The sequence below is a fragment of the Patiria miniata genome, unplaced genomic scaffold (assembly GCF_015706575.1).
Source record: "Patiria miniata isolate m_02_andy unplaced genomic scaffold, ASM1570657v1 HiC_scaffold_10, whole genome shotgun sequence".
In the NCBI taxonomy this organism is placed as follows: Eukaryota; Metazoa; Echinodermata; class Asteroidea; order Valvatida; family Asterinidae; genus Patiria; species Patiria miniata.
Genome location: NW_024037048.1, coordinates 1,127,772 through 1,143,614, shown reverse-complemented (window position 1 = coordinate 1,143,614; position 15,843 = coordinate 1,127,772). Strand labels below are relative to the sequence as shown.

The 15,843-nt window shown below is 41.9% G+C and overlaps 1 protein-coding gene across 2 annotated transcripts in view; it reads left to right on the top strand.

Moving 5' to 3' along the window:
- LOC119734814 (rho GTPase-activating protein 19-like) overlaps positions 1-12,304 on the top strand; it is a 62,186-nt gene extending 49,882 nt beyond the window's left edge. For both annotated transcript variants that reach the window (XM_038208397.1, XM_038208389.1), the window contains one exon: positions 10,495-12,304. In XM_038208397.1, the coding sequence (XP_038064325.1) occupies positions 10,495-10,584 (90 nt within the window). In that variant the 3' untranslated portion in view covers positions 10,585-12,304. The remainder of the gene's footprint in view (positions 1-10,494) is intronic.
- Positions 12,305-15,843: the final 3,539 nt, after the last annotated feature.

The following is a 15,843-nucleotide window of genomic DNA, read 5'->3' as shown; positions in this document are numbered from 1 at the left end:
CCGGAGCGAAGCCTAAAAAGGGCCGACAGGGCAAGTGTGGCTCGGATACGAGCGCCGCTATAGACCCCGGCCCTCCCCTGAACACGGGGCAGCCCGAGGGGACTAGCCACCACGCTTCAGTGGGCTGCAGTCACCCATGCCCTCCCGACACAGTGCGAGTTCCACTGGGTGCCGGGACGGGCTATTGCACGGGCTATCGGACCGACTAGCGCTCTCTCGGCCCACGAGGCCTGAGACGTAGTCAACCGGGTACGATATGAGCTACGCTATACCCCGGCACTTCCCCGAGCACGGGGCAGCCCGAGGAGAATAGCCGCCACGCTTCAGTGGGCTCTAGTCACCCGTGCCCTCCCAACACAGTGCCAAGTACCACTGGTTGCCGGGACGGGCTATTTCACAGGCTGTTGGAACGGCCAGCGCTCGCTCGGCCAACGGGGCTTGAGGCGTTGGTCGGGTATGCTATATGAGCAACGCGGAGCCGGAGTCTGTTTACTCCGAGGGAGTTGTCCAGCCACCGCCGCGTGGTTCTGTACAACTGGCCCCTCCAGACGGCTCTCGTTCACCGGAGTTAACTCGATCTTCGCAATCGGCTGACTCAGCCGATGATGACGAAGAACCAGACCAATTACAGCGGCTGTCCATCACAGAAACAGAAGACCGTTTTGTGTAGAAGGACATGATACGGGTACATTACCCTCCGCCGATGAGCCCCTCCGCCTGATCATAAATTTAAATCTTTGAAGCGCGGGACGGGCTTCACATCTAACAATGACGAAGTGTTCCCCAAACTTCCTTTGGATCAAGTGTGTGTGGAATACATGGACATCGACATCATTATGTCAATGGACAAACGGCGTCCATTTCTCATGCGGCAATAGGATTGCTATCGCCTTATTTTCTGATCACATTCGGGCGATTTTTGCACCCGATTTGTTCTCCTTATTATTCGATCAAATTCGGGCGATTTTTTGCACCGATCCCACCTCGGCAAACACAGCCGGGATGAGGACACGGTTGTTTGGGTCCACTCATTACAAGCCTTACAATTGTTCTCGGCTAACATTGCCGAGTTCATTGTCGGCTCTATGCGCCTATTGTCTGGCGGGCACCGTTGATGAAACGGCCCGTCTGAGTTGCAAGCCATGCTCTATAGCCCTCTACATTAGTCACGGTTGGGTGACTTGGGGACAAAGGGACACGCCGCACATGTTGTGTGCGTCGGTGTTTCTGCCTGCACTGAAAGTCTGAAATCACTGCAGTTTTTTACATGTACATGTACATGGCACAGTGTGCATGTGCATGTACAGTCGAACCCTGATAAGAAAAGCACTGTTAATACAACATCGTGCTTATACATGTAACAGGGAGAAGGTTAAGTTCCAAGTTTTTGATTTTCTTTTTCTTCTGTGGCCCTGTACAACTTTTTCCTCCAGATGTAATAGGCGGTTCTTGTTTACGGAGTCAATATGGCCCTTGCATTAGGATGGTTCATCCGATGGCAGCTGCCCTTCACAATGATCTCCAGCCTGAACATAACCTCAACGACTGGTTGTTGTGATGCTTCCGTAGATTAGGCATGTGTGGACCACATTTGCAAGATTGTGCCTGCATCCAAAATGCCTGTTGATCTTCAAGCAAGAATGTGACAATTACCGTTTTCTGTTAGCAAATTTCGGTAATTTTGTTATCACACCTTCCCTCTCCAATGCAGCTAAGGACAAGCTGTCAGCAGTAGAGGGACCACATCATTCAAGCGCCCCTTTGTAGATAATACTTGGCAAGCTTGAATACACTTTGCAGTATTAAGTACGCTAGGTATTGTCACTGTCAAGTGCACAGTCTACACTCAGTACTCTATTAGTTTACACGAGTGCAGACCCCAACGACCTCGACCCACCGGGGTAACATGCTTGATGAGCTGTTTCTCCCGTCGAAGGTCGCCCGCCAAAGATTTGAGTCCCACTTGTAACGGACAAAAGTATTTTTGCGGGGGATATTGATTTTTCCATCCGTATTGGTCAATGATGGCTGCTTAGATGGTTGATCTCAGAAAGCCGTCAAACCAGAGGTCAGGCCAGCACAGGTGATGAACAAACTGTTACTTGTTTTCTCAGCTGCTTACCTCTTGAAATTTTGCCATGGTGATGTTGTGTGGCCGCACTATCAACATCTTCTGCGTGCCACGCTACATAGGCTAGGGCCGTCACTGGTAACAACGACTTCGATTCGGCTTCAGTTGTTTTGGTGAATACCATAGGTGACTTAACCTGACTCATGACGACCTCCACTGGTCTGTTTCGTGTGAGCTCGTCATAGAGACTTTGAGACTGACATCAATTCCATCGGGCCAACACAGGGTTGCGCCCGTCCCGTTTTTCCCTGGGGGAGATGTTAATGAGATTTAGTCAACTCTCATACATGTCATCATGGGGGACCAGCCCTGATCGACCTGAAGGGTACACAACAGCAACTTTCCTATCAGGCCATAGCATTGGGAATTTTGTGGTTTCGAACAAAGATTCCCGCTGCAAAATTCATGGTGGTCCCGTTCAGCCTCTTCGCCTCACTCCTGGTATCTGCTCAGATAGTAAAGGTGTTTAGGCTGCGCTGCGGAAATGGAGAGTGGTAACATTCACCTATTTTCCTTGTGTCGGCACAGTCATCGCTGCATCCAATGCAGGTCATGCCCTGACTTGTGCAGCGCCTCCAGTGAGGGTTCAACGCTGCCAACCTCACAGGGGTGTGCCTCACAGATCACAGCCTTCACTAATTGTCATGGCAGTTTCGTGCTTTTGACTATTTCCCTCCCAAACAAGAAGAACGTCGCTTCTAACGTCCTCCTTATGGGGATGGATCCGCTTGACATTGGTAGCTGCTAAACCACTAACCATGTCAATCTGCTTGTTACACGGATTAATCACATTTTTCCAGTGTACTGCACGAGGGTTCCTGACCCCTGCACGTGGCAGACGAACACATTGGTGATGGAGACGAACGGGCTGCTTGTTTACACCTTCCCGCCGTTTCCTCCTATCCCTCGGGTACTAAAGCAACTAGAGCAGAAAGATGACAAGGTCCTCCTCTTTACTCCATGTTGGTCCCATTGATTGGTTTCCCAGGGCTATAACCATTCCCTTGGTTCACCAGTCAGGGGTTCTTCCGAGGATAAAAATATTCTGTTCCAGCGCAGTTTGGGTCTTTCACCCGGCTCTGCAGGAATTTCTCCTGATGTGCTGGATGCTGTCATGCTATCCTGTTCACATCAGACCTTTCTCAAACAAGCTACGGCTTTTACTGCCTGCACTTGAGGGACTTCTAACATGACAGTATACATGTATTGCTTTATGTTAGACAGTCGTACTCCCATGTCAGTTTATTAAGGGGTCATTCCGTGTCAAATCAACACGCTTTTGGACCCGACCCTCACAGATTGAAACAATATTTGGTGTGATGATTGGCCTATATGAGAAACCCCCAGAACTGATTTTTTTTGTAAATTGACTCGTTAGTTTTTGAGATACGGGTCAACGAACTTTTGACTAATTAGCATGACCTCCGAACTTTAAATACTTGTATCTCAAAAACTATTACGCCTACAAAGCCAAGTTGTACATCATATTAAAGTTCTTTGAATGGCCTCCATTTCATAAAATAAAACCAAAATCATAACATGAAGTGCAGAGAAAATGCGTAACAAAATGACCTTTGACCTCGAATTACGAAAAACAATATGCTTCAAATTTTGTAATTTTTTTTCAAATGATAGTTTATGTCAGCAACAATCTTAAAAAAAAATTGGGATGGGCGCTCTGAAAGTTTTTAAGTTATGATTTTTTGAAGAAAGCCTGTACATGAAAAAGTATGCATAATATTAAATGTACATGTACATGTACATGTACATAACATGTAAATGTACAGTATACTTGTACTGTGTACATGTACATGTGCACATTTTACCTGTGCATCATGTTTGCCCTTTACAACTGTATAGTTCCACATATATATTAACGGCAGAACAAAATTACTTATAAAAAATATGTTATACATACCGGTCTACGTTACTTTCATTTTTCGCTCAACCAAAGTCTGTGTTGCAGTGTTCATCTCCTCGGCAGAGATCTTGTATATGCGTCCTGTTTCAGTGACCGGTTCCACTGCTGTTAGTACATCCATTCCGTGAATTACAAGTGTGTCTGGTCGATAGGGGAACTTGAAAGATGGAGATGGCCCATGGGGATGAAGGAAACTCAGTTCCACTTCTTGGGATGCTGGAAGGATCTCCTGAACACATGCTAGCCACCAGTAACAGTCATACATCACTGTAACATACCCCTTGATATCTGCAAAATCAATACATGCAGTTTGTCCATGGACTTGGAGACAAACTGGTTCCTCCCTTGAGTCTGAGGAGGAGGAAAAATCACGCACCTTAATTTTGTCTCTAGACATCGGACAAAAACAGTGCAGCTTTTGTGTTCCTGGAATGGTACGTGCAATTTGGAATCTTTGCCTGAGAATATCCGCTTCATTCTTGTATTGCTCTGTTGTTGCAAAAGCGAAGTCAATACTCTTTATCTGAGAAGTAGCAAATTCATACAGCTGCCATGGGGTCATCATCTGCTGATCCAAAGGTCGCTGGAGACTAGCTCTTGCTGCAAGGCGTTTAACAGTTCCTCCAATTCCATCAGATGGGCCTTTCCCGTGGGAGGTTGCAAAAAAATGCCAATCTGCTGGTACACCAAAATCCTCTTCGTGATGGCACAAGTTGATGAAGTTCTTAAGGTTCTTGTACTGAGCAGCACAACCATCTGAGAAGTACAATATCTTCTTGAAACTTTCAATCTTATTAGTGAGAAATTGAAGGAGCAATTTCTGGAACAGATGCACTGCCACAGTATCATGGGTATTACAGTCTGAGATGACGACAAAGCTTAGGTGCTCATTAAGTTTGCCTTCTTGTTGGAAGTAGCACACAAAGGGGTGAATTGTAGCCTGTAGATTGTTCCAGTGGAATGACTGGGCAGCATCCTGAACTACAAAACTGTAATTTTCTGCAAAATCTGCAATGACCAAGATTTCACCTGGTTCCATGTTGGCTTTAGTGTGTTGGAGAAAGTGACTCTGCTGTTTGGCAATGAAGTCATGACGTAGTAACTTGCGGAGAGTAGCCATGAAGGAATCCTAAAAGTCATCCACTGTCTGAATTTTGGTTTCAAGTGTTGAACGGTCGGTTGTTGTCCACTGCTTGTACTCAATCTGGTCAATCATGTTGTCCTCAAAATATGTCTCAAGCCTATCTCTAAGGTCACTTGTTCCTGGACATTCGTCACATTTATCTAGGAAACATTCAGTGCGTGGTGGGTTGCACTGAATTGCAGCAAGGCAGTCACGGTAGTGCTTCATCTCTCCATTTGTCACAGTTTCCAATTTAGCTCCACTGAACATAAGTTTACAGTTTTGATGTTTTGTACAAACACAAACAGAATGCGTTCCACTGGATCCTGCAAGGACACACTGTTTTGGCCGAAGTTCAGCAAACTTTGAAAATCCAATTCTGAGATCGGGGTATTTTTTCTTGAAATGTTCAAATGCTTCTTTCAGATTACAGAGTATGAGATGCTTCTGTATATGTTTTTTCTCTCTGTCTACTTTGACAGAAACAAAGTCTTTCATTCCTGGCATTTGTCTGCTGATTGCTTCTGACAAATAGAAGTCTCTCACTTTTTGCTCTGTTTCCTTTGTTAGTACTTTTCCAGATTTTGGGTTTGGAATGGCTAGTATTCCCTGTTCCTTCACCAGTTTTTTTGCTTTTCTGGCCATATAATTTGATGCCCCAAATTCCTCTGAAATTTTGTGGATGCTCCAGCTCGTAGGTAACACAGTCAAAACTTGAACTTGTTCACTTGTCCTGGTCAGTGAGTGAAACTTTTCCTTCAACTGACTTATCATCTCACACTCATCATCTTGGAACTGTTTACCTGTTGCAGTTTCAAGCCTGTTCTTGATTGTTGACTCGATTTTCTTCACTTTACTTTCAATATAGCTTCCTGTAGATTTTTTCTTGCTCTTGATCGGGGATTCACCAATTATCGTCAAAGACTGATTGACAATGTCTACATCCACATTGGGTGAAACAAAAACATCTCTATGTGTCGGTGATCTTGAAGGTCCTGGTACTTCAGAATCAGTGGTCTCACCAGAACTTCCCGATGTCAAAATTGTTAATTCTGGTGGCAACTTTGACAACTTTTTACGACATCCAGTGCAGAGAGTTTGTGCACGAGAAAGATTGAGGCTGGGGTGCTCAACTACAAACCTCTCAGACACCTCTCTCAAACCAACAGTTTTTCTCTTGCTGTGACATTTAAATGGGTCACAACATGACGTATTCTTCAAACTTTTCAATCGAGGGTGTTGCTCTTTCGCAGTAGACATGCTGTACTTCTGAGCACTCTAACCACTATACTGACTAACTGATGGACCAAACTGTGCACAAATGCACAGGTGTTAAGATTTCTCCATATACCAAACATCCATTGTTTTCTTTTCCAAGGCCATAAAGAGACAATCACTGGTCCAAATGAAAGACTTAATCAGTGTTGTATTGCTCTGGTCAGTGTCAATAGTTAAAGCTTTGTGACACCAAGTAATACACTTTGGGGTTTTTGTTGAATTTGATTGAAACTTGCCCATCTAATCTTAAACTGCATAAAAGCACACAATACTGTCTAGAGGTAGGGAGATGCAGCCTATTTACATGAGTTGAGACTATACGGTTGTAAAGGGCAAACATGATGCACAGGTAAAATGTGCACATGTACATGTACACAGTACAAGTATACCTGTACATTTACATGTTATGTACATGTACATGTACATGTATATTTAATATTATGCATACTTTTTCATGGACAGGCTTTCTTCAAAAAATCATAACTTAAAAACTTTCAGAGCGCCCATCCCAATTTTTTTTTAAGATTGTTGCTGACATCATAAACTATCATTTGAAAAAAAATTACAAAATTTGAAGCATATTGTTTTTCGTAATTCGAGGTCAAAGGTCATTTTGTTACGCATTTTCTCTGCACTTCATGCTACGATTTTGGTTTTATTTTATGAAATGGAGGCCATTCAAAGAACTTTAATATGATGTACAACTTGGCTTTGTAGGCGCAATAGTTTTTGAGATACAAGTATTTAAAGTTCGGAGGTCATGCTAATTAGTCAAAAGTTCGTTGACCCGTATCTCAAAAACTAACGAGTCAATTTACAAAAAAAAATCAGTTCTGGGGGTTTCTCATATAGGCCAATCATCACACCAAATATTGTTTCAATCTGTGAGGGTCGGGTCCAAAAGCGTGCTGATTTGACACGGAATGACCCTAAGAGGATGTTGTTTCGACACCCCTGAAGTGCGGGACCTCTTCAACACCTTGAACGAGTGGGCAATTTCATATATGTTTCAATTGTTCCTAAGGTTACTTTTTGTAAGCAGTTGTTACTTCTAGATGTACATGTAGAAAACATCATATGGAAGGATTTTGAACTAAGACCGTCGGAGTCCTTTGTGCCTCCGGACGTCTTTGTTCCAGACATCAAATTACTCTTTTCCGTTCCAGACGAAGAATTTTGGTGCCGATCATGACTGTGACGTCGTACATAAGCTGCACAGGGACGCTTTGAATCGATCACTGGCAGCTTCATGTACTGTACATGTATTTGTCGAGACAGCCCTGCCATAACGGCAGGCTTCTCGCGACACGTATTCGTCATGACAACCCTGCCATACCAGCAGGCTTCTCATGACACATTTTTGTCGTGACAACCGTGCCATACCAGCAGGCTTCTCACGACGTGTTTTGTCATGACGAACCTGCAATACCGGCAGGCCTTTCACGACATATTTTTATCAGGACGACCTCACCATACCTACAGGCTTTTCATGACAAGATTGCCTGAAGGTTGGTTATGGTCATCCATGGAACCACGGGCGTATCAACGGCAGAGGCTGTGTGATCGGCCCGTGCGCACAATATTAGGCAGAGATTGGGAGAACAGTGTTGATGGCAACTGACTGAACCCCAACATGTTCTCGAGACATTTTGAGACCGGAGACCTCCCCAGAATTGATGTCTCCTGACTCTGAATCTTTCTTGAATTCAGTACATATATATAATAGTGTCTATGTGTCATATGTCATAATCATTACACGCAATGCCCCATATCGGGGACCACGTCTCGGTCAGCATGTTAATGGTTAATGTCCTTATCAAGCAGACCTTTTGGGCTGCCTTGTCCACATGTGGAGCGACGGGCCCATCCGGGGTTTACGTGTCGTGGTACGTATCCTGTGAAAGCACAATAGCATCTCGCATGACCCACCGCCTTGACGGTGCTAGTCTATGCAAAAGTAGTAATTGCTCTACAGGTAAGTAGAGTGAAGTAGACTCCCCCCCACAGAAGTGTGGTTGGGGTCTACGAGCGAATACTTACCTGTAGAGCATCCTCCTACCCCACTCTTCTTGATGCAATGAGTACATTTTGTATTCCGACATAACGCTCGAGAAAAGAGGATGTTTACAAGGCACGCACGCCACGGGGCATTATGGGTAGGACACCAGAGGGCGCTATTGTATAAAACTCTTAGCGGAAAATACCTGCCGGTCTAGGGAATATGCAAAAGTAGTAATTGCTCTACAGGTAAGTATTCGCTCGTAGACCCCAACCACACTTCTGTGGGGGGGGGGGGGAATTTGTTGAATGCCGACTTACACAAAGGATTTTGTAATGCTTTTTATGGAAAGGGGACCGAGAGTAACACGACAACTTGAGCGAAATGGTGACTTATAAAAGCCAACTTAGAAATAAAAAATTCAATGGAAATGCATTAAGGACAATGGGACTTTAGTCAGACGGCCGACTTGAGATATTTGACAAGATGTACGATGTCGGTTTAGCCGGAGTTTACTGTACAGTAAACTCCGGCCAAGTCGGCACTCTCGGGACCTAGAAATTTGTGACGACTTATGCGAATGCCAACATCTGCTGTCAGTTGTCATTTTGCCGTCTTACATGAATGGCCATTTTGCACATGTTTCATTGATTGGCTTTGATTTACCCTGGTTTATCTCCTCAATACTTGAGTTGATTCCAGCAAATTAATCCTCAAATTTTATCATCACGCTTGGGGTAACCGGAGGGGGAAAACCACCTAAAAAGCCAAGTCTGGCACAACAAAAAATTATATAGTGCTAATTATAACACACCTCTTGCTTGTTCTTTGTCCTGGTTGGCTGAAACATGGTCACATGTGATTCACTAATATAGGCTAGTGTATGAAACTTGCGTCATCACGCGCGCATATTTTCCAGAGTATAGTGCCCGATCGGGCACTATACTCAAATTGTTTTGACTGGTAACAGCGCCCTCTGACAAAACTCAAACTCAAAAATTTAATATAGGGAAACTAAAATGCGTTCCATTAATTGTTGAATTGCTTACAGTTTAATTGCTTGAATTAATTGTTGAATTAAAACAGTTCAATAATAAACCCTGAACGGTTTCTTTTTTTTACTTTATATTTTGGACAGAGTTGAGTTATGAAACACATATGGACTGGCATGATTCGGTCCCTAGTGCACGTCTATGCCCCCTCGGGCCTGTGAGTGACCAGAAGAGGGTCCTATTTCCCTGGGCCTTTGGCCTCCAGAAATAGGATCCTCTTCTGGTCACTCACAGTCCCTCGGGGCACATAGATGTGCACTAGTGACCTCATTGCCAGTCTATATGTGTAAACTAGTGACTTAGAGTTGCCCTGGATCTACACTTACTTAAGTAAAAAACTTAGAATGTAACAAGCGTGAGCAATGTGTCATGAATATCAATTAGTTTCCAACTAGGCTTAGTAAGCAACTACATGCCTATTTACAGGCATGCAACTTTTCCTCGGATCAGCTGATTTCCTCTTTGTTACTTCCCATGTGTGCCATTGAAAATAGAATAAAACACTGTACAGAGCCTGGGTAAAATTTGAATTTCCTCTTTTTTGTGATTTCCCAGTTGCATGCCTGCTATTTAGTAAGCAACTAGGCTTAGTAAGGTTTCATGAATATGGCCCCTGGTCATCAATTGGTATACCACTATGTTAACCTGTGTAAAAATACAGTTTGCGATAAAAGGAAAACACAGTTCGTAGGTGAACTCTTTAATCGGTCGTGATGGGATTGAGTCCGGACCACCACTCTTGCCTTGTTCATGTAGGCATGCAACTGTACATTTACCCCAAAAAAGGAAACTCCAAAATTCAAAAGACTTTGTATGGTGTTTTTCTATTTTGAATAACAGAAATGGGAATAAAAAAAAGAGGAAATCAGCTAATCCGAGGAAAAGTTGCATGTCTGTTTATGTTGTTGCGTAGCTTTCCAAGTTTCAGGGTAATGCATTTGTTACATTTTGCATTTCTGGTTTCTCTTTGTTTTTCTTCTTATTATTCAGGAAAACAGCCAAGGTTCATCTGTTCGTCATGGTAGCAGTCATCCAAAACCAAAAATAGGACAGAAACATGAGCTTAATAGTCTGGTGTAAGTCCAACAACGTGATGGGAAACAAACCCAATTTGTTTTTAAAACAGACAAAATAAGATTGGATATTTTTAATGTAAACTACATGTACATTGTAAATTTTCTACCAATTAATTGTTCCTTTTAATGTTCTTAACTTTGAACATTACTTTTCATTTTCACTGAAAGCCCACTTTATCATTTGATATCTTTGAAGGGTGGACATTTCTGTAAGTTGGCCACCCTTTGATACTCAAAACGTGTTTATTTACTTAAAACTTTATCATATCCCTAAACACAACGTTTAAAGGGAATATGCAACATTTGCTTTTGCTGTAATTTTCAGAAAATGATGGATTTGGGAGATTAGTATTTTACAGCAAATATTGTTACCTTGACTTGTTTGACTTTTGAATTCATTGATGCCGGGACAAAAACCAAGAAAAACAATCCTGTTCTTGTAGTCTGGTTCCCTGACCCCACCTAAGATGAAACGGAACAATGTATAGATGTCCGGAAAATTGTAAGGTCAGGAAATCAGTCTAACTGGCTTGTGCCCACCCGTTCAACAGGTGTGTGATTGATTGCAAAGAAAATGCAGACTTGCAACTAAATACATGTATGATAACTTGGGAGCAGTATTTGAAGAAAAAAAATAAGTTTTTCCAACGCCGGTCAGCAGACCAGCGTTTGAAATTGATACAAAAATACCACTTTTCTTGAAAGTGTCGGCACACCAGGTTTCATGATTTTACAGGATAACAGTACTGTCATTCAGTAACAGTCCAGTAAAAAGTTATTTCATGATAATATGAAAGTTTTGCTGTTTCATGTTTGCAAATGTATGGAATATAAATGTATGGAACATACTTTAAAAGCAAGTTGTCTTTTTTTAAGATTTAATGTCAAGTTTTTTAACAAAATACAGTAATACTGTGCCTCATGTGTCCTGTAAGGATCAAATAGGTCAGGTTTAGAGGCATGATAAAGGTAAACATGATGAACATTAATATTTTCAAACCCCTGATGGTCAGGGGTTCTAATCCAGCTGCTGGTCATATATCGCATCCTTAGGCAAGCCGCTTTACCCCTAGTGCCTTTCTCCACTCAGGAGTATAGATCTCTCTCATTCTGATCTCTCAAATAGGATCTCCATAGGAAAATAAGCTGCGTATCCAACGCCATGAAGTGCGTGTGGGTGCAGTGTGCAAAATGTTCCAAACAAAAAAATGACGCCCAAAATGCTGATGCGTTTGAGAGAGACCTATAAATAGGGACTGGCATTAGCTGGGGAGTAACCTGTAATGTCCAGGGGGAGTAGAAATCTTGTCAGTCATTTTATGCTGTAACCGGAGATGTACGCTGGCATGATGGGCCACATTGGCTCTTTTTATATCTCAAACAATTCCACAACTAATAGGGCTCAGATCCTTTTTTCTTCAAATATTATTAAACCTATAGATGCATAATTTTTTTACATTTGATTTAGATTATATGTATGACAGAAGCTGATTTAGAATCCATTTGCATGTGTCAGTTATTAAAGTGTTCCAGACTACATCTGGCTGTAAATATAAGGCTTATCAGAGGATACACAGTTGGGTAGTCAGGTTTTTAAGATTTTTGTATCACATTGTAACCAATAGAACTAAATGTGGCAGATATACTGGCCATTAAGTACACATTGCAGGACAGGTATATAGTTTTGTAAGAATGTGGAGGAAATGCAAACTTTCTGACTTCAACATCATGTTTTGTGTCTGTTTATTTTTGGATCAGCCCAATACTCATCTAGATTCTGCATCACCATTACAACATAACTGACAGACTAAAATATCTTAAATCATCATTTGACCTTGTCCCCATGGTGTGGAGCAAAATGCTCCCACTTACAAATCTTGTACATAAATGCCAATTAAGTACAAAATAGCATGGTGCTTTGGCCATGTTTTAAATCAGCGTATGTTTTTTGTATGCAGTGTCCAGGGTAAAGATGAATTCAATTCGTCATGGTGTGAGATTTGAAAACACTGGAAGTTGTTGAGTGGTCGGGCACAACCCGACCACTTTGTTTTTCCTTTCTTTTCTTTTTTTGGCTTTTCTGTAGTGAAAAGCCTTTCTTTTTGTTCTGATTTTTGGCTTTTCCGCATAGTTGCGGAAAAGCCTTCCTTTCTGTTCTCATTTTTTTCCTTCTTCTTCTTCCCTCTTCTTTTTGTTCTATCCCAAATCCCAAAGACTTTGTGCATGATTTTTGTGACATCCACTTTTGGCATTAATCTTTGTCAGAATACATCATTTAAATTCAGCATAGGCATAGTGCCTATAGCAAAGTTGTGTCCCATTGAGTGACATCATCATGACATCACCGTAAGTCACATGACGCCATCACAAATGTGCATATTGTAAAGTCCTTTATCTACAAAACTGTAAGTAAGTAAGGTTGAAACTCGGTATGTAAGTAAACTGGGGTGTATTATAGGTAAAAATTGAGGTGACGTCGTCATGACATCATCAAAAATGTGAATTTTTAAAACACATATAAGGGTAGGTCCAATTGTCTTGAAACTTGGTGGGTAGGTAGGTACTGTTACTAATATGCAAATCCTGAAGTGACGTCGCATTGACGTCATCGGTAGAATTGTATTCTACTTTCAAATAATTACACTTTTGTTCATCTGTTTGACTTCAAATTTGGTGCAAACCAAGACTACAATAAAAAGTGTACATTTTTCAAGTCTCGTATGGAGAAAACTGTCGGTCCCATTGGGTAAATATTCGGTATAGGAACGTAGCCTTGCACATGTTGTAGAGGCAAATTTACTGAGAGGCATGATAAACACCATCAATGTACTTTTATATCAGATTTAAATTCAAACGAAGTCCGTATTTGTAACCAGTCGATATCGATCTTTTTGATGAACACTGCTGCTTGTTCAAAGCAAGCAGCGCCCTCTTGTGGCAAGAAAAATTTGTTTTGCCTTTCATCGGTCAGAAATCCGTGTTTCTTCTCATTTCTTTTACAACAGGGGATTTGTGAAATAATGGAAACATCATCTGTCAGACCTGAACACAATAAAGGAACACAGATCTGATTTAGCTTTTTACGGGAATTGATAGAATAATTCAGGGTCTTAATTTTTGATAAAATGTGCACAATCAGTTGAAACCGGAAGTGCCTTAATTTTTGCAATCGGTAAAAAAATGTGAACTTGCTTTCAACGATGTGAGTCTGTGGAAAGAGTGGCGAGTGACATCATGCATTATTTGAGGGCACTCAATTGGCAGGTGATCACGGGTCTTGAGATGTGGTCATAAAAAGTGCATATTTTAAATAATATATCTAAAGAACTGTAGGACTGATTCGATTGAAACGTTGTTCATGCATAGTCAGGGAAGTGTTATTGATAAAAAAAAAAGCATAATGCAGAAAGCCCTGTGTTCTGTTGCAAACAGACAGAGCTCTTGTTGGCTTTTTCGCAAATTTGCGAAAAAGCCTTTGTTTTTGAACCTCTAGTTTTTTACCTCTCAGCCGAGAGGCTCGAGGGGTATTGTCATCGCCTACTTGGGCAGCTTGGTTTCCGGATGATAACTTGAGTTAAAAATGTTGTTTGGGATTGTAACTTCGGTAGGGGATTGCCATTAAGAGTAGGCAAGTTGGGATTTGTTTTGGGGTCAAAAGGTCAAAGGTCAAGGTCACTGTGGTGAGTTAAAGGTAAATGGTTTCCGGATGATAACTTGAGTAAGAAATGAGATTTTGGTGTCTAACTTTGGTAAAGGGTTGCCCTTGGGAGTAGGCAAGTTGGGATTGGTTTTGGGGTCAAAAAGTCAAAGGTCAAGGTCAACGTGGTGAGTTAAAGGTAAATGGTTTCCGGATGATAACTTGAGTTAGAAATGAGATTTTGGAGTCTAACTTCGGTAGGGGGTTGCCCATTGGTACAGGCATGTTGGGATTGGTTCTGGGGTCAACAGTCAAGTTCACCATGTTGAGTTAAAGGTTAATAGTTTCGGCATGATAACTTCACTCTGGCTGAGGGGTTTCAATAGCAACGCTGTTATTTTCTACTTCTTCCCTCTTCTTTTTGTTCTATCCCAAATCCCCTAGACTTTGTACATGATTTTTGTAACATCCACTTTTGGCATTAATCTTTGTTATACATATTTAAAGTCAGCATATGCACAGTCCCCATTGCAAACTTTTGTCCCACACAGTTATGTCATGACGTCATCTTAAAAGTGCATACATAAAAGTATTTAGAGAACAGTTTTAAGCCAAGTAAAAAACACATGTTCAGCGTCCTGCCTTTTTGAAAAAAAGGAAGGAGGGGCCCCCCTTTTTTCCCTCAAATATGGCCGCCCGACCGGGCTATTTTTCAAGAAGGCCGCCAGCTTTTTTTTAAATGGCTGCCACTTTGACTCAGAAAATGACATACCAGCTTTATATGGGCTACAACAAAGAGGGCCAACAAAGAGGGCCAACAAAGAGGGCCAACAAAGAGGGCCAAAATGAGGTGGCTTCCACAAAGGAAGCGGGCAGGGACGCTAAGGCCCCCCCAAAAAGGTTCTGGCCTGCGCGTGCGTCGCCGTAGCCATGCACGTCGGCAACATTTAAAATTTTTTTTTTTCCAATGTAAGACGTCTCAATTAAACCGCCAAACTCACTGGTTTGACTGGAATCCTGCTGTTGCACAATTTTAACGTGGTTTTAGATGGGGCTACGATCGAGTATAAGCTTTATGTGGCCTCTCCGGGCTCCCATATATTTTGCACTAAATTTAGTCAGGCACCATTTGCAGTCATCAGCCGACATTTGAAGGAAAAAAAAGTCAAAAAATAAATAAATAAATGCCGGGTCACTGCACCACTTTTCAGTTTTGGGGCAAGCTCCATACCAAAAACCGAAGACTTTTTTTTTTTTTTTGGCCCTAAACATGTTTTTTTTTTTTCTTTGCCTCAAGTCCGATTGGGTGGAAGTTTGGTATGTTAGTAGACCGAGATGTGATATAGATTAATAATGAAGTGACATCAACATGACCTCATCATGCATCAAATTACAAGCAATTTAATATTAACAGATTTAATCTGTTAAAATCAATTTAAAATCAATTTAAAATCAACTGTGAGAGATCTCAACTTGATTTTGCGTGAATAATCCAGGATCTTTATTTTTCTCCCGAATGCCAAATCACGTTACCCTTCCTTCTGGTCCAAACCGGAAGTGTCTTATAATTTGAAAGTGGAAAAAGATGTGAACTTGCTTTCAATGATATTAGTCTCTGCCTAGGTT